This window comes from Hylobates moloch, unplaced genomic scaffold (genome assembly GCF_009828535.3).
Source record: "Hylobates moloch isolate HMO894 unplaced genomic scaffold, HMol_V3 SCAFFOLD_21, whole genome shotgun sequence".
Taxonomy (NCBI): Eukaryota; Metazoa; Chordata; class Mammalia; order Primates; family Hylobatidae; genus Hylobates; species Hylobates moloch.
In genome coordinates this window covers 46,941,113-46,958,934 of record NW_026652296.1, presented here as the reverse complement: position 1 = coordinate 46,958,934, position 17,822 = coordinate 46,941,113, and the positions used below count along the sequence as shown (strand labels likewise).

Here is a 17,822-nt window from a genome sequence, read left to right as displayed (position 1 = left end):
ATGTTAATTTATTATCTAAACTGGGTCACTGTGGAGGGTTGAAGAGGGCACTATTAATAATTAGCAGATGTAAACCCGTACTGCGCACATAGTCACCTGTTCAAAGCCAACATTTACAAAATACTCTGAAATCTGTTTCTTCTCAGTTGTTTTCCATCTTTATTAATTGCCTTACCAACATTCTATTTACCTGTGCTGAAAATCTTCATCATCTTCAATATTCTACTTTTTTTACTGTATCTTTTTAATTAAAGCTTTCTTTTCTTTATTTCTTTTTTGACCCCATTTCACTGGCAGTGCGCTGTTCAGGCCCTTATTTCCCCTTGCCTGAAATACTGCATAGCCGTCTAACTTGTCTTCTTGTTCCCAGTTTCTCCCATTCATCTTTAAGCAATATTTTTTATTTTTATAAAATGTTGTCTGAAGTGCACTGATGATTTATATACCTGCTTAAGAGTCATTGCCAAAGAATATCAATGCAGACTTCTCAGCTTGGAATTCAACACACTACAAAGCCTAATGGAAAAAACCTTTCCAGTCATACCTCCTTTATGGACTCTGTATTTCAGTTGGACTATTGGCCTTTATCCAAACACCTCCTAAATCAGTGGTCCTTGACCACATCAGAATCACCTTTGGAATTTTTTGAAATGTACATGCCTAGCCTTCATCTGGGAGCTTTTAATTTAGTAAGTCTTTATTGGGGCCTAATCAGGCCCCAGTAAAACCTCTTAATAAAAACCTCCCTCAAGTGATTCTGACCAAGGCTGGGGTTGAGAAACATTGCCCATTTTTATTTCTTGATAATTTTGGTCACTATTTTTTCTTCATAACCAGTATCTGCTTTTCTTTAAACTCCTTCTTACCCCTCAACACCTATCCTATATCTCCTTCATGAGGTCTTCCTTGAGCTATTCAAATAGATGTAGTTGTTTCTTCCTCTTTACTGCAGAGCAGTGAACTGTCACTGCTGTTTATGCCTAATAATCGGTAGACAGCACACTTCTTGAAGGCAAGCCATCTGCTACTTATAAAAAAGAAGCCAGCTGGGTGTGATGGCTCACGCTTGTAATCCCAGCACTTTGGGAGGCTGAGGCGGGTGGATCACTTGAGGTTGGAAGTTCAACACCGGCCTGGCCAACATGGTGAAACCCCGTCTCTACTAAAAATACAAAAATTAGCTGGGCATGGTGACGCACGTCTGTAATCCCACTACTCGGGAGGCTGAGGCAGGAGAATCACTTGAATCCGGGAGGCAGAGGTTGCAGTGAGCCGAGATTGCGCCCTGCACTCCAGCCTGGGTAACAGAGCGATACTCCATCTCAAAAAAAAAAAAAAGCCAGTCAGTAAAAGTCTTGACTAGTTAAGAATATTTGTAGAGAACTTTGAAGTTCTTGAAAAGTGATTGATAAGTATGAGTTATTTTTTGCTAATTTAACAAAAAGTCCCAAAACAAAAAGTACGGTGTTTGTAATTCTAAGACTATGCTAAATTAAGATTTGCTAATCATGCTAAGAAGGAAAAAGGAATTAGAATTTTAAATGCTGCTACCATTTTCAGCAGCAATGAACTAATAGTACATTCATTGGTGGATTGATTCCGTTAATACCCATGCTTCAGGTGCTTTAGGGCATGTAGCTCTCTTTGGATTCCTCATGAAAATTGTCATGTTGGCATGTAGCTATAAAATATGCATTAATCAGAAACTGTAGTTACTAAAGCCAAGTTCTTTTCACTAGTTTGTTTGGAATAGGGGAATAATACTTTTAATAAATCGGCCTTGCTGTAAGATAGAGCACAGTGTCATTTTTAATAGGGAGCAAGAATAAGTACAGTGATTAAACGCAGTTACAAATGGCTGCATCTAAAAACAATTTTTGTTTTTTGTCAAACATTTAGCAAGGGAGTAATTTTTTTCCTCTAGTTTTTTGTAGCTTTCCCAGTTTTTTTTTTAATCTATATGCTATATATTCAGAATTGGATTATTTTCCCTATAAATTTGTTAGTACCTGATTTGGAATTTAGTCTTATTAATAATCATTTAGTTTGGGATGCATGGAAATGTGTGTATAATTATTGAGTGCCCTTTAAGGTGGAGACTTGTATCTTGATATTCTATTGAAATGCATATATATATATATATATATATATATATATATAGTATTTTGCAAAGCAACTGGATTTTATAGCAAGTGTAGGTAAAGAAAAAACTTGTATCCTCTTGGTGCTCTGTGTATTTGCTAGTATAAAACATGTTTCTGATTTATTCCAGGCAACATAATCAGAAGGTATATTTTAGAACATACACAAACTTTTCTATGCTCATGAAAGGTATACTGATTGGAAAATATCAGTATAATCTCTCTCTTTTTTTTTTGCTTTTTATAAACTACAGGTTTATAGAGACTTTATGGAGACATCCAGTCCTTTCCCTGACTTCTAGCAGAGCTATAGCTTAAACTACTCAAAACCTCTAGAAGAAAAGTCAAACTTCCTTCAGAAACATTCTCTATGTTTAATGTTAATCACATTCATCTTTAAGTTGTCCCTCAAAAACAGCCATAATGGGAAGCCAAAAGACAGAGTGTTGGGAAACATTTTGAAGACAGCAAACAAATAATTAATAAGATTTCATAGTCACTTGGAGATTCTCCTTGTCAGCAGAGGAGTAAAAGGAGCAGTATCTAGTAAAACTTGGGAACAGATGGCAAACATTTGTTGACCATAATAATAGTAGTAACTTATATTTTGTAGAAGATTGTATAGTTTCCATGCACATCATGTCATTTAATCCTCACAAAAATGAGGGTACTAATAACACCTTTTTACAGATGTGGAAACATAGCTAGGAAGGGTAAGTGGTTTGTTTTTAATTGCATACCTAAGTGGTAGATCTGAGATTTCAAGTCTTCTGATACTCTGTGTGGAAAACACAAACTCAAAGTTTGTGTGTGTGTGTGTGTGTGTGTTTAATTCTCTCATTCAACAATAATCAACATAGAAGACTTGTCTTACCAAGTTTTGCCCCATACACCAAGCAAGCAATCAGTTCTTCAGCAGATACCAGCTGGGTGTCCTCCAATTCAGTTTAATCGTGACACTGTCTACTTGGAAATTGTGTCATATCCCACAGGTTGAGGGCTTATTCCCACAAGACTGCCCCCTCTTCAGACACCAGTTGCAAGACTAGTCAGCTTAAAGTTTGGTTTCCCAGGATCCCCTTTTTGTGTTCTATTAATTTGCTACAACAGCTCACAAAATGCAAGGAAACAGATTTACTGATGTATTATAAAGGATGTTACAAAGGATCCAGATGGCAGGAAACATAAGGTGAGGTCTAGGTGGGCACAGAGCTTCCATGCCCTCTCCAGGCATGCCATCCTGCAGGAACCGCCACATGTTCAGCAATCTGGAAGCTCTCCAAATCTTGGCCTTTTGTTTTTTTATGAAGGCTTGATTACATAGGCATGCTTGATTAAACCATTGGTCACTGGTGATCAACTTAATCTTCATCCCCTTCCCCCTCTCTGGAGGTTAGGGTTTGGGGTTGTAAATCCCCAACCCTATAATCATGTCTTGGTCTTTTCAATGACCAGACTTTATCCTGAAGCTACCTAGGGCCTGCCAGCTATCAGTGAACTCATTAGCATATGAAAATATATCACTTTGAAGAGTGCAAGGATTTTAGGAGTTGTATGCCAGAAACAGGGACAAAGAGAAAGTGTGTATTTCACAGTATCACAAATGCCAACTCACTCTACTAAAAGGCTATTTTAAAAAAACAGTTTTTCAAAGACCACCTTAAAAAGTATCAGGACAGTGGCAGCAGTGCGCCTAAGAGAAAGGCTTTGAAACCATTTCTTAAATTTTCCATCTATACAGTGAATAAGTAAGAGGAAATACATTTATACATGAAACACTGAACTCTTTGAAGTAAAATGATACACAACCTCAAGCTGTTGATTTTTTAAAATTTTTAGCCAACTTTTATTTTTATGCCTAGAAAAATACATGGGACGTTTAGGACTAATGTGCTGGGCAATTTGCTACTTAGTGATAGTAACACAATCCTGAAAAAGCAAGCACAATTATTCTGTACTTTTTAAACGTTTTATTCAGCAATAAGACCATAATTTTTCATATTTAAGGAGTATGAAAAATTTGTCGAGTTTTAAAAGCTGAATACATGTAGCGTTGGATCAAGGCACATACAAGACTGGCCAAAGGGCGTACAATGCACTTTGGTTTTTTGTTGAAAAAAAAAAAAATCATGGCAAAAGAAAAGTGATATGGTTTTTCAACAAGTAATAGCTCACAATTCAGTAGGAAGCTAGAAGGAAATGTTACATTACAAGTTCATTATGTAATATCTGGAAAATTGTGACAGTAATGGGCAGTAATCTTGATCTTTGTAAAAGTAAATTGAACATTTATGTACAGTGTTAAACCTTTGACATAAACCAGATCTAAATTTGATGTCTAGTATTTATTTTTCTTTAAATTATCTCTTATTTAAAGAACTACTTTCTCTGGATTGTTGAGGGGAATCGCTTATAATTACATTTTTAAGATGCATAAAGTTTCTCTGACATCCTTTATAATAAAAACATCATAAACACTAACAATTTTGTATTTATAATTCACTTTTCAAAAATCAGGATGGTATAGGCAAAACCAAAATACAGTTTTGGTATTTGTGTTCATTACACACAAGTCTAAGTTTTCATGTTTTCCTAAGTACACATTTCCTCCCCAACTTGGAAGCACATTTACATTACTATTTTTGTGAAGTCCTTTATTTTCAAAGCTTTGCTGACAATGGCTTTAACAGACTTCACGCTCCTTTTATGCCAGCTGATGTATTCAGTTCAGAAGATATGCTTAACTTTTTTAAGGATAACTAATTTGCCTAGAGCAAAAATGGAGATATGCAGGAAGTTTGATATTGCCCATTACTTCACACATTTTGATTTACTGGATATGACTGGGATAATACAAATTTAATAATTGGAACATTATTTCATAACCATTTTTTAAAATTAAATTTTATCTCATTCAGCCATTCAGCCAGTTTTTTTTTTTACATTTTATTAATACCAAAGTGAAAAATGGCCTGTGCTTATACTACAAGGATCTCATGTGAATGCAGTCCTGATTGTTCAACACAGCAAGAAAATTCACTTTCACAGTCAACAAGTCATCTTACTCAGTAGAACACAAAGTAAATGGTTTAGAACTCCAATATTTGCAAGGAAAATACAGTACAAATTACTAAAAAATACTAAAATATAGAATTGTGTTCAGGCATCTCCACTACATCAATCGCAGCAGTAACCTGAAATTTGAAACTTTTAATAAAAAGTTCTTAAATATAAATTATATGGCAAATGTACAGTACATTGCTTTTTTTCAGTCTCTTTTTCCAGTGTTTTGCAGTAGAACAGGGTTCCTACCATCACCTCCCTTAGGTTTAAAAAACCCAAAACACAAGTCTGCTGCAAGTCCTTCAGCATCATGAGTGTGAGTGATCTGAGTCTGGAATACCACTGTCTCTGTAGCTTCGGTTACTACTGCTTTCACTGTGATTGTTTTTGTACAGATTCATTCCATTAGGAGGAAATATGGTGTGTATTACAAACTCCTCCTTCGAGATGGGTTCATTGCTTATTGGTAACATCTGAAAAGAAGTTTCCCTGATTTCCAGGATAGAGTTGTCCTTCTTAGTGCCAGCTTCTGCATAGTCATCCTTTCTCCTCCTCCCTTTGCTATATGCACAGTTCCTTGAGAAGAGCGATCCATTCCTATGAACATACCAACACACTAAAGCGAGAAGGGCAATGGTAACCAGGGCCACAGCCCCACCAATGATGGCAGCCAAAGGTAAATTGGGGTTTTTGTAAGGTTCTTTCTCTTGCTCTCGATTGAGGGTGGTTGTAGGGTTGTACATTCGAAGGGGTGCAGTTTCAGTCTCAATACAAACAGGAGTTTCATCAAATAGGTAGAGGTTGCTGGTTTCCATGGGAACCATGCATACTTTATAGGGTGAATCAGGCTCCAGGGCTGTGACCAAATACTCACTGCGTTCCCCTGTTACAATTGTTTCTGTTATAGATCCAAATGCCGGGCTATGGCCCAGTTTAAGCCAGCTGAGTCTCAAAGCAGTCATAGGTAGAGCAAGCTTCCAAGAGATATGAATTGTATCAGAGGTGACAGACTTCACAGTAATTGTAATTGTTTTTCTTGAGGGACTCCCTGTGGTTTGGTGACCCTTAGTGAGCTTGGGGTTCTTAATATCTGGCTGTTTGGTCACTGGAGCTGGCCACTGTCCTCGGGCAGGAAACACTGTGTTGGGTATTGCAGTGGTTATCTGAATGCTGCTTACAACCCCACTGTCCTTACAATCAAACAGTTCTGCATTGAGATCCTTAATAGCCATCCCACGAACCTTTTCTGGGGCTTGGCACATGAGCCCACGCACGTTGACCTTCACAGGTAGTGATTGTAACCAGTCACGTACCCATTTCATCTTGCACCCACAATACCAGGGATTGTTGCGAAGAATCAGTTGTGTTATATTGTCCAAATCATCAAAGATACCCTGAGGTAAATTACTTAGGTTATTATTGGACATATCCAGTCGATAGAGCTGCCTTAGATAAGAAAAAGCATTTGGGGGCACCCGATTGATGTGGTTATCTTGAAGATAAAGCTTCCTCAGGTTTGTGCCTGGAAGGTTTACTGGTGCAGCAGTCAGGGAATTCCGCACCAGGGACAGCTCTGTTAAATTAACTAAGTTGAAGAAAACTTTGTCACCTAAACCGTGATTGTTCAACAGGTTTCCGTCTAGAACCAGGCGTTTTAGACTAGTGAGACCTTGAAGAGATGGTGATGAAATAGTGGATATGCGATTATCATCCAAGCGTAGTTCTTCTATAGTCCTCGGCAAACCCCAGGGAATTGTGCTAAGGTGGTTACGGGACAGGAAAAGCAGTCGGAGATAGTTGCTGTCTCGGAATGCTCCCTCTTCAATGCTAACTGCAGAGACAGAGTTGTCATCTAAATGTAATTCTTCCAGATAGGGAATTTTTGAAAGTGAATCATAAGTGATAGTCCTTATGTTATTTTCTTGCAAATGTAACTCCTTTACATACTTTGGGAGGTTGGTAGGAAATTCATCTAAACTGTTGTGGTATAGGTATATTCTTTCTACCTTCAGCAAGTTTTTCAAATCTGAAGGAATCCCAGCATTATTTATTTGGTTGTTTTGAAGGTAGAGAGTTGTAGCATCCTCTGGTATTCCTGTTGGAATGGATGTCAGAAAGCGATCATTACAGTAAATGAAACCCGCATCGCAGCGACACACAGATGGACAGGATTTAGCCATAACTGATAGAGGTGCTAATTGAAGGAACAGCCCAATTTTAGTCCCAATGAGGAAGATGCTCCAAGCTGGGCTGATCATGGTCAGCAGTGTTGAGGTCTTTATACAAGGTAGCTTCCGTTACTTCAGAACCCTAAAATGAAGTGAGTAAAAAAAGACAGAAAACAATAAGGCCAGCATACTGAATATAATATTTAAAACGAATGTGGAAACTAAAATATCCATAATCACTTTTAATATTTTAATTTGTTTTGGGAGGGGGCATAATAGGGTTTATTGCTAGCTAACAATAGACACTGTCATATAATCTCTTTACCTTAATGGTTTCTTAATTTCTTTATAAATTAAAAAGTATCTGTCCTAAATCCATTTGATTTTGAAATGTTAAATATAACTGAAGTTTTATTGAATAGTCTAAAGTATTTTAATTATACTTTATATCAACCTTTAGACAGTCACTGATCAAGCTGATTGAATATCCATTTCTTACTTAATATTCATAATAAGTAACACCTTGGAATATTATTTGTTATATTTAAAGGTAATCATTTTACTGTTATCAAAAAACCACACATTTTTATATTTACTTTTTATTAGGCAAAAACTATACAGGTGTAGAAAAATGTCATAAAAATACCTATTCTCTTCATACTTAGGAATAGTTACACACATCTTGAGATCCTCAATCTCAATTAAACCCATAGTTTGTTTTGATTATTAATGTCATTTCGTTTTCTTTGGTTATTCATTTTAAGCATTATTTTAAATGGATGGATTTCTATAAGAAAATAAGAATGATTCCTTCATTTATTTTTGGGAAAGAATTACAAAGCTAATACATCCAGCTAACCTAAGTGGAAAATTTCACTTCATATTAAACTCTGTCTTTCTTCTGTTTGCATTTTGTTATATGTTTCATACTGCAGGTTTTAATGACTTTGTCCACATTTTTCATTATTTTCTATCTCATAACGTGTTTTCACAGTGCATTTATATTTCTTTAAATTCTAACCTTAGAACATAAATCAACTTTTTCTATGGCTGGCAAAGTATAGATTTATACTGATGTATTGTGTAATATAATCTCTTCTGTCCTTTTAAGTATTAATTAGCCTTTGTAATTTTAGGCATGAAAATAAAATACTTTGTTTTTCCTACCTTATTGAACGATGTGAGTAAATTTTGCGGGGGTGAATATCCAATGCACATATGTTATTTTCCTGGTGAGGGACTGGGACTTATAAACTTTTGTTAAGTCCTTGGAAATGTTCTTCACCGTTTATTCAAGTAATCCTATGTCGCACACACCTCCAGATCAGGCTTGCTGTTGTCAATGAACATTCCAGCTGCAGTTCAGCATGGTGGGCAAGCTCATTAAAGTGGGGGCAGAAACAATTCTGCTTCCTGTTACTATGTAGGACACATGGCTTCCTATGTATTTTTTTTTTTCTTTCTGATAGAGTTTCTGTGTGAAGGTTCCTTTTGTGTAGCTTAATTCCCTTAGTGGAAATTGCCCTCTTTGAAATTCTTATTGGCTCTTCTGTGCAATGTGGTCAGAGATAGTAACTTCAGATCCTCATGAAGAAAGTCATTCATGATGCTAAGGCCTGTATAGTAATAGGTTTTTCAGGCAGTTACCCCCTACCTTTATTCCCATCCAGGATTATCCAAGTATAAACTTTGTACAGTAGCTACATCCTGAGGTATGATTACCTGCTGTGAAATAGCTATTTCCAGCTTTTGCTTCTTGCTGATTTTTTGGAATGTCTGGTGCAGTCACGTTACACAAGAACAGGTATTCTCTTTTAGGAAGTAAAGGAAACTAAATTCTTCATGGAAAGAAAAGGAGGCATACTAAATTTTCTTTATATTTCTCTTCTTTAAAATATACTGGGACTGAGCATCTCCTGTGAAAGTAAAAGGTTTTAATGAACTATTAATAATGAACTTTAACATACTAGAGAAATTTCCTAGACATTTAATTTCAATGTCTTAAAATAACACATCTTTCATCGTAGTGGTTAGTCAAAAGGGATAGGTTGACCTCTTTGTTTTTAGACTTGTCATTTTCTTATACAAATAAAGTAGGAGCCAAAGTTGAGATTGTCATCAAACAGATAATTTCTGTTATCTGATTGTGTCACTTTGAATTAAACACCATGGCTTTCAAATTCAAGCCAGTCTTTAAAAATTTACTTTTAAATCATATGCATAAAATGATAAAATGTTTAAAAAGAAGAGAACAAGTACATGTCAAAGAGGTGAGCAAATACATTAACAAATATTTTTGACAGAAATGCCAAGGTAACTTTTTAGGCATTTCTGAACATGATTTAACAAAGTCACACAATCCACAATTTAGAGTTGAAAAGACTATTTTAAAAGCTTTTCTTTTGATTTGCTTAGTGTTCTGTTTGATTCTTCCTGCAGGTCTCAATTTTCCCAACTGCAGAATGTAGACATCATCTCCTTTCTCTTTAGGGGTGTATCTAAGGACTACTTAGTGATCTTGAAACTCTAAGCACTCAGGTATTCTTGCCCAAAAGGTGACATAGAAGTTCCAGTCATATTTAGTTTTTCTGGAGAATACTGTTCTAATTTTCTTTTAGCATACCGAGTATGAAAAAAAAATTTGTATTTGAAACAGAAGGGACACTATTATTTCAGTCTCCTTGTAGTGACCATTAGGAAAGCACATCAAAACCAGATGGGGCATTTCTTTCTAGGTTCATACATGAATATTGCCGGTTTTTAATAAGTGTATTTTTCATTTCCAAAATAAGACTTTTGGCTTGACTAAAGAGATCATTGAATTTAATGTTGACTGCTTTGCCCATTATCAATATGCATGAAGATTTTTAAGAGTTTAGAGGAGGTGAGTAATATTTGAATTGGTTATGCAGGGTCATCCACTCTGATACTTTGTATATATGTAGGGAACATTTGAGTATCCTGTAAATATGTGACCCTGAAAGTAAGGACTAAAGTAGTAGCAATTTGCTTCTCCCACAGTTGCTACCTAATATCCAACAAGGATAGCATCTGTTCCATAATTCAAATACTCTGCTGAACGAGTATGTTAAATAAGGCCACAATTTGTGTTTCTGGTTCTCTGCAAAAATTCAGTTTCTTTTAGTTTGCTAACTACATACCAACATGGTCATAGGCTATATTAACAGAAGAAAAGTGAAAAAAATTACAGATACATATAATTTATTATTTAGGCAACTTGAAACAAAAATAGCAGTTAGCAGATGGATCAAACAGTCTCTAGTGAATATTGCAAAGTACCCACAGAGGAAAGTTTAAATGATTTATTGTTTAATGTGAGGTTTTACTGTGATGCCTTTAGGGCTTTGCTCATTATTGTCAAACTCCAATAGTATCTTTTCTTGAAAACTGTTGCTTTCTCAGTGTGTGAAAATGGAAAACCAAGCTGTTGAAATTATAATTACAAAGTTACTTTTTAAAGTATCTTCTGTAAAAGTTTTTTAAACTTGAAAATTATTCAACATATAAAATAATGTGGTTAAGTTTAGAAAACAATTGCTTATGTTAAATTGCATTAGAAACTAATTAAAAACCATTATAAAAATAACAAGTGAGAACCTGCTTAAAATGTTACCAAGAGTCAAGCATTTCTGATATTCCAGGGATGATGGTGAGGCAATATATACTTGAGATGATGAATCTGCTGATTGGAATTTAAAAACTGATTGTTCCCTGAGTCAGGTCAGACCACAGTGTGTCCAAGGTGATGATCATAATGCTAACTAGACATAAAATAAATGTCTTTTATCTTGTACCTGAATTATATATATATTTCACCAAATAAGGCTCTAACAATATGTATTGATTTTCACATTTTTAACCCAGAGAATGAAAGAGTTATAAATTGGTGTGAAAAGACGGAAGATTAATTTGTTTATTTTACCTGTTTTACATTTGTGAAGCTGCTTCCTCTATTCTGTTTGATATGCAAACTCACATTTGCCATTCATACAATAGTGGTAATAATGTGGGATTAACAGAAAGCCTTAAATCTCATTAAGTTCTTGGAAAATGTCATTCTCTTCTCCCCACATTGTATTAAAATAAAAGGCAAAAACATAAAACAGGTTTCTTAGGAGAGAAGGATACTCTTTCAGAAATGAAGATTACGTTCAGAGCTACTCTCATATGCTCCTACTCCCTTAGGCTCAAAACAGTTCATGTTTGACTACGTTTTATATCTTCTCTTTCCCATTTATGTTTGAAACTATAGTGCTAAACAGATTTTTGGGTTTTGGTTTTGGCATATTAAAGGCTGCAAGGATCTCTTCATCAAAAATGAACGATCCTCTCCTATGCTTAGACTTTCCCCTTTCTGAGCTGGATCTACATATTTGCGCACCTAGAAATACTGTAGTCAAATGTCGATGATGAAAAGAAAAATGATCCCCACTGGCATGGACACTGTGGCCAGTTTTCCACAACACTGACTTCAGAGCCTTTCTGTCTGCCTAGGCTTGAAAGAGGCCATTACTTCTGAACAAAATGAATCAATCTTTTAGAAAAATACTGTTAATGGGGTAACTTGGGGGGGAAACATAAATGAAGCCCTGGTAACTTAATGGAATATTTAAAAAACTTTTTTAATGGAATCATTATTTAACTATAAAACACTTAAAACTGTAGTAAAAAGAAGAAAAACATAATCACCTCACTGATGAATCAAATTTTTAATAGGGATCCTTATATTCATATTCAGTTTATTTTTACAAATAAAAATTTGGATTTTTTTTTGCATTTATAAGGTAATCATCAAATCTGAAAAGCTTCCAATTTATTTCCATGATACACCCAATAAAACATGTAAATAGATAAGGATACTATTTTAGGAAAACTAATATAAGAAGTTGTATCTGAATAGAAAACTGGTATTTAAATAAAATCAAGAACTTGCGGCAATCTACATGTTTATATGATTTCTTCCCTGCTACTACAATATTTTGGAGGTGGGAGTGTTATGAGAAGGTATTTCTTATGTTTTGAGAATATTACTTAGATTAAGATGAAGCTATATAATAGTAGTGCTAACTTCTTATTTAATGCCTTAGATTTAAATTGATTTTGATTTGACCTGTTTGATCATTACTCATTATTGAAAAATATTAATTCAAGTATAAGGTTTTGAGATTTTAGTTTATTTTTAATGATTTCTCTCACAGAATGATTTCTTCATGCTGGGGACTTTTAAAAATATTCAATCTAAAATCTAATGGCATGTAGAACTTTTAATCCAAGTTAGTTGCATTGTTTTAAGTAAAACCTTGAGACTAAAGAAAACGCATGCCTAAACAAATGTATCCAACTTTGTGAACATTTCTAGGTAAACTGGAATTTATACAATCATAATTTAGAGTATTAGGGAGGTAATTTATTTATTAAGGCTTAAATTGCTGCCAAAAAAGCTCAACCTGTGAATGCTAAGTCTTTGCAACAACAAACGGTATTTCAAATAAACTACATATATGATTAAACTGAAAAACTGGAGTACATCAGGTTAGTTGATAGTGACAGCAAAATGCTTTCTAAGCAGCCCGTCTGGTAGTTAAATTTTCCACGATCATCAGATTTCAGGAAAGTTCCAATTCTTTTGTTTAATGCCAGGCAAGCAGAAGGACCTCTCACTCTCCTCTTGAGAGTCATGAAGTCTGAAGGGTTTGCTGAGAGGCAGAAAAGCAAGTGTGCCTTTTCATACTTGGTTTTATCCAGGCTATTTTCTAGCCTGAACAAAGTCCTTGTTTCATTTATGGAAAATAGGGGATAAAATTTCCAATGCTAAGTATTTTTACTTTTTCTTTTTCTGTTACTGATTATTTTCCCCGGTACGTTTGTGACAAATGAATCAAATTCTGCTTCATTTATTTTGACTTGTAAAGTTAAATCAAGCATCCTTAAAACCAAAAGGCAAACCGGGATATTATCCTTCAGCATAGTGAATGCTGCTTCCTTTTATAATATTAAACCCAAAGTAAATGAATTAGAGAACAAGAGTTGTAAGAACGAGTAAGATATTAATTTAGAGAGTGGTGAAGGTAAGTGGTATAGAGTTTGGGGTGGGGGCATGCTTTAAATTTGTGCTGACTTTTGAGCAAATGCAATTAAAAGTACGCCTACTTGTGTTAAACCACATTTTACCATTGCAGACTTTAAATTCCTTTTTAACTGTGTGGATACAACTTGGTTGATGTGCTTTAAATTTCTAACATTTAAGTTTCCATACGGTAGTTCAGCAAATAGATTTACTTTAGTTTACTGTGTGGCAAGCACTATACTGGTCGGTGAGACCACCTGAAATCATAAAATACATTGTTTTTCATGTCCAAGCAGGGTATTACTTAAACCAGATGAAGAGGAAGAAAATCAACAACACATAAACTGATCAATTCACAGTCCAGTGGCACACTTTAAAAATGGTTTTTAACCAAATGTGGTCTGTGGGTTTTCTCTTCAAAGTTGCCTCAGTAACTTGTGCACATGTAAAGTGAAAGAATAAAGAACAAAAGCTGTCATTGTCTCATCAAGTGAGAGCAATTTCTCCCTCCTTTGATTTAAACAGAATAATACCTGCAGAAAGCTTTTTATACATCCCTGACACTTGATTTTAGGGTAGGAAAGAGATTATGCGTATGCAAAACAAATGAAATTTTAGCTTTTGCTTAAATTATATTCTATTGCTTTCTACTTAAAATCTGTTTTCTCTGGGGTTTTCGTAAATAGATAACTCAAAGTTCTTTCTTACACAACATAAACATAGCTTTGAAAACTGTCTTTTAGTGTGATGTTTAACCAAATTTCGTTATGTCGATCTGTATTTTGAAACTAGAAAATACTTTCTGAAATGTGTATACCTATTTTCTTAAGAGGAAGAATACTGTTTCAGAAGACCAACTCTTTGTTGGAAATTTATTTGTTGACTTTCAGTAAATTTTTGAAATGGTAGAATGTTAGAAGGAGCTGAGAAACATCCCTTTTTATGCTCTGAAGAGAAAATGCAGTTTTGAGGATTAATATTGCTGAGAGATTTTTACTGTAGAGTTTTTGCCCACTGGGGGGTGGTACACTCTACTAGAACACTGCTTTCAGAAGCCGCAAGTCAGATGTTGGCTGCTGCTGGCCAGTTTTTCTCTGGTTTAATTACAACAAAGCCTCCCGTTGAGAAGAACAGTGAAGGCCTCTGGGGCAAAAGGTGGGGGGTGGGAGGGAAGGGGGAAGGAGGAAAGATGGAGGGGAGAAATTATGGCCTTTGAAAAATTTACTGAATCTTATTTCCATTGTTGACTTTATTTATGGTAGTCTTCATTTGATTTAAACAGTTATTTCTAATGCTTTTTTTTTAAATAAATGGGTTTGAATAAAAGAATATATAAGAAGATCTATTCAGAATTTTTAAGTTAGCTCTGGATTTTGCCATTAATCAATCACATTCTTTGTTATATAGCCCACCCACCTTAAAAAGAGGCATAAAAGTTAAGAAATGACTGAAATGGCAACTATAAACCAAATATGTTTTTCATTGACCAGATTTAATGTTGATATGAACATTGGCATATCAAAAGTGAAAAGCAAGAAGAAACATTAATATATTATTAAGACAAGCCAAATTCCCTGCACTGATTTTTGTAGGGCTTAAAACTGTTCAAAATAATCCAGAAAAAGGAGGAAGCCTTAGGGTGTGTGGCCAAGAAAAGCACAGAAAAATCTCTCTGCAGTGCACTTGCATGTTTAAAGCTGATTATTGTATTTTTCGTCTAGAGAGACTGAGTGTTCATTAGGGTCTTGTGTCCCTAGGCAGGAGATGCTGAGCATAATTGGAGTTTCTATTTGATTGGGCAATACAGTCTAGAGAAGAAGCTGGGGTAAAGATAATTAATAGCTTGCTAACAAAGTCTGACAGCCACAAGATTTCAACCAAATTTATTTCACACTGCTTCATTTAGCTCTGAAAAAGTTTTGATAGAATTGTAGGCTCCTTAATTAACACTTGAAAGCAAAAGAAACATACCTTCTATTTTGCTGCCACATTTAGTTATGACAAATTTTCTTACTGTTTTTCTTCTTTTTGTAAAAACTTTATTTGCTATCCAATTATATATTTCATAATCGTTATGTTTGGGAAGTGTTTAATTGTGCATTTTGAACCCAGTCATAATTGATTTTAAAGGGTGGGGTACAGCGAAATGAAAAACCCAATTAATAACTGGTAGACAGTTATACAGAACCACAATAGTAATGAATTCATTCACTAATATTTTGCTGAACGTTGGGCTTGATGTGTTTTGGCTGTGCTCTTCAAAAAAATCAAATTTTAGTTTTCTTAGTAAATCTATGCGTTTTTATAACCCTGTTTTTATTTCAGGGTAATAAATAGATGTACGTTTGTCTGTGTGTATATATATGTGTCCAAACTAAGGGGCATATCTCTGATTTAATTTTCCCATGGAAAAACCTGGCATATTATCATTAATATTTGTAGTAGTTGGTAATGTTGATATTATTGATTGTGGTACTTTTAAAGGATTAATTTTTCTTTACTCATTTCGGAAGAGATGAATATTTGTCATCTGTCACTTTGGGTCAGGTATAAGTGATTCTCCCTGAATATAGACAAATTTATTCTTTATGTTTAGGCTGGTCAGGATATTTTTATGCAGTTAGAGATCAATGAAAGGCATTGCTACAGCTGAAGGACTTTTCTAGTGGCTTTATTTATGTTGTTTCTAGATAATAAAATAACATAGATGAGCATTTTAGGCAGATTTATTAATAGATTTATTAAGAATATTTAAAATAGCCTTATTAGTAAAACCGTTAGAGATTTTGGACTAGCAATTGAAAAAAATCAATTTTTTTCTTTTAAATTCTAAATAAAATAATAAAAATGAACCCCCCAGATGTTGAGAAGACATGGATGGGCCTGTTGCACTCTTTACCTATATGCAACCATTTTGTTTCAGACCTAATTCAGTGAACAAAATATTTGGAGAAGATACATTTAACTACTTTTTCAAGCTTTGTCGTATAAATGCATTTCTTCCAATATAAGATTTTCCTATTATAAGTTGCAAAGAATGGATCCTCTGCAAAACCCACTTGATGAGGGCTCTACTCATTTATTTTTCTTTCCTGCTACCCCAAACTCACTGCATACATCAGGCATAGCTTCCAGGGTGAGCTTTGTTAGTTTTTCTGAGTAGACTTAGCCATTTACTATGCTAGTCACATACTTCACTTGCCTAAGCAATGGATTTTGGCATTCTATTGAAGAGGGAATATGGTTTGGAAGAGTGTCTCCCCCTCCTCTGAGTTCAATTTACTAGTTGAGATTTGCAAGCCTGAAATGCTTGAAGCAGCTCAGGCACGATAGCAGTGCAAGCTTTAAAATCTAGGTGTAGCTGTTAATCCTTTACAGAGGCACATAAGTCTCCAGGAGTAGCTCGGCTAGCTGTGAGCAAGATGTATGCTTTTCATGTACTGCGTACTCATGGGCTGAGGGATTATTGATTTTCTTTCCCAGTTGTAAAAACAGCAATTGGTGATCATACCACACATACAGTACACACCAAGTTGCTTTTCTATCTGTGAAGAATCTCCTTGTATTCTTTAATATTTAACATTGAACTTTCCAATGTTTTCCATAAGGCTCTTTTCACATAGCAATTACTCAAGACAGAAAATAGCCACTTACTATCTTTTATAAATGAAAGAAGTTTCTAAGAAACTTCTTACATTTAGCCATTATAGTGAAATTTTTCATTGCTGGCTTGCACGCACATATATTGCTTGTTCTGGTGACAGAGCAAGCGTTCCTGTTTGGATTTTTCATAGTATCCAGTCGTTTCTTTCTTTCTAGAGAGTAAAACCAAGCAAACTTTCTGGGACAATCATAAGAAAAAACATGGAAAACACTTACCAGGAAGACGAGAAAAAGCAATCCTATATACACTGCCGCTATAGCTGTAATTCCATTGACTGTGAATTGGAGTAATAGCCCTCCCCCGTCTCCCAAGCTCTGCGTCCAGTCCACACAAAGCCCACGGCAGCTGCAGGCTGAGCTTGTCCTGCTTCAGATCACTCCTACACTGAGGAGTGAGCGAGGGAGAGCATTCCAGTTTACTGCACACAGCCCACCTCCAAGTCTGAAGTTTAAAGCTTCACCTCGCAGTGGCTGAAGAAGGGGGTGATGTCATAGATGGGCAGGACTTAGCCAAGATCTTGTTCAGTGAGGTAACTGTATAATCAGACAGATGAGCTTTGCAAACGCTAGAGGGGGCGAGAGCAGCCGAAATGAAGCATCAGCCTGCCAAAGCTAGGATGCCATTTGGTTTGTAGGCAGCCCTTTGGAATCTCAACATTTTCTAAAGTTTACTACAAGGCAGTGGTAGCATACTTATGT

General features: G+C 35.3%; 2 protein-coding genes across 8 annotated transcripts in view; one reads left to right on the top strand and one right to left on the bottom strand.

Moving 5' to 3' along the window:
* Positions 1 to 17,822, top strand: part of MACROD2 (mono-ADP ribosylhydrolase 2) — a 2,131,323-nt gene that overhangs the window by 355,002 nt on the left and 1,758,499 nt on the right. The window lies entirely within an intron of this gene.
* On the bottom strand, positions 2,956 to 17,556 carry FLRT3 (fibronectin leucine rich transmembrane protein 3). Of its 4 annotated transcripts, none has more exons than XM_032143319.2 (3): positions 17,340 to 17,556; positions 9,095 to 9,288; positions 2,956 to 7,514 (listed from the first exon to the last, which is right to left on the bottom strand). In XM_032143319.2, exon 3 carries the CDS (start codon positions 7,460 to 7,462, stop codon positions 5,513 to 5,515), a length of 1,950 nt encoding a protein of 649 aa, XP_031999210.1. In that variant the 5' UTR covers positions 7,463 to 7,514; positions 9,095 to 9,288; positions 17,340 to 17,556; the 3' UTR covers positions 2,956 to 5,512. The 4 variants fall into 4 exon arrangements, with proteins under 4 accessions (XP_031999210.1, XP_031999209.1, XP_031999208.1 ...); XM_032143317.2 differs by having other exon boundaries at positions 3,022 to 7,514; positions 8,540 to 9,288; XM_032143318.2 differs by lacking the exon at positions 9,095 to 9,288.

Bases quoted from the DNA above. Each gene is read 5' to 3' on its own strand.
- FLRT3 (XM_032143319.2), bottom strand. From the start codon at position 7,462: ATGATCAGCCCAGCTTGGAGCATCTTCCTCATTGGGACTAAAATTGGG.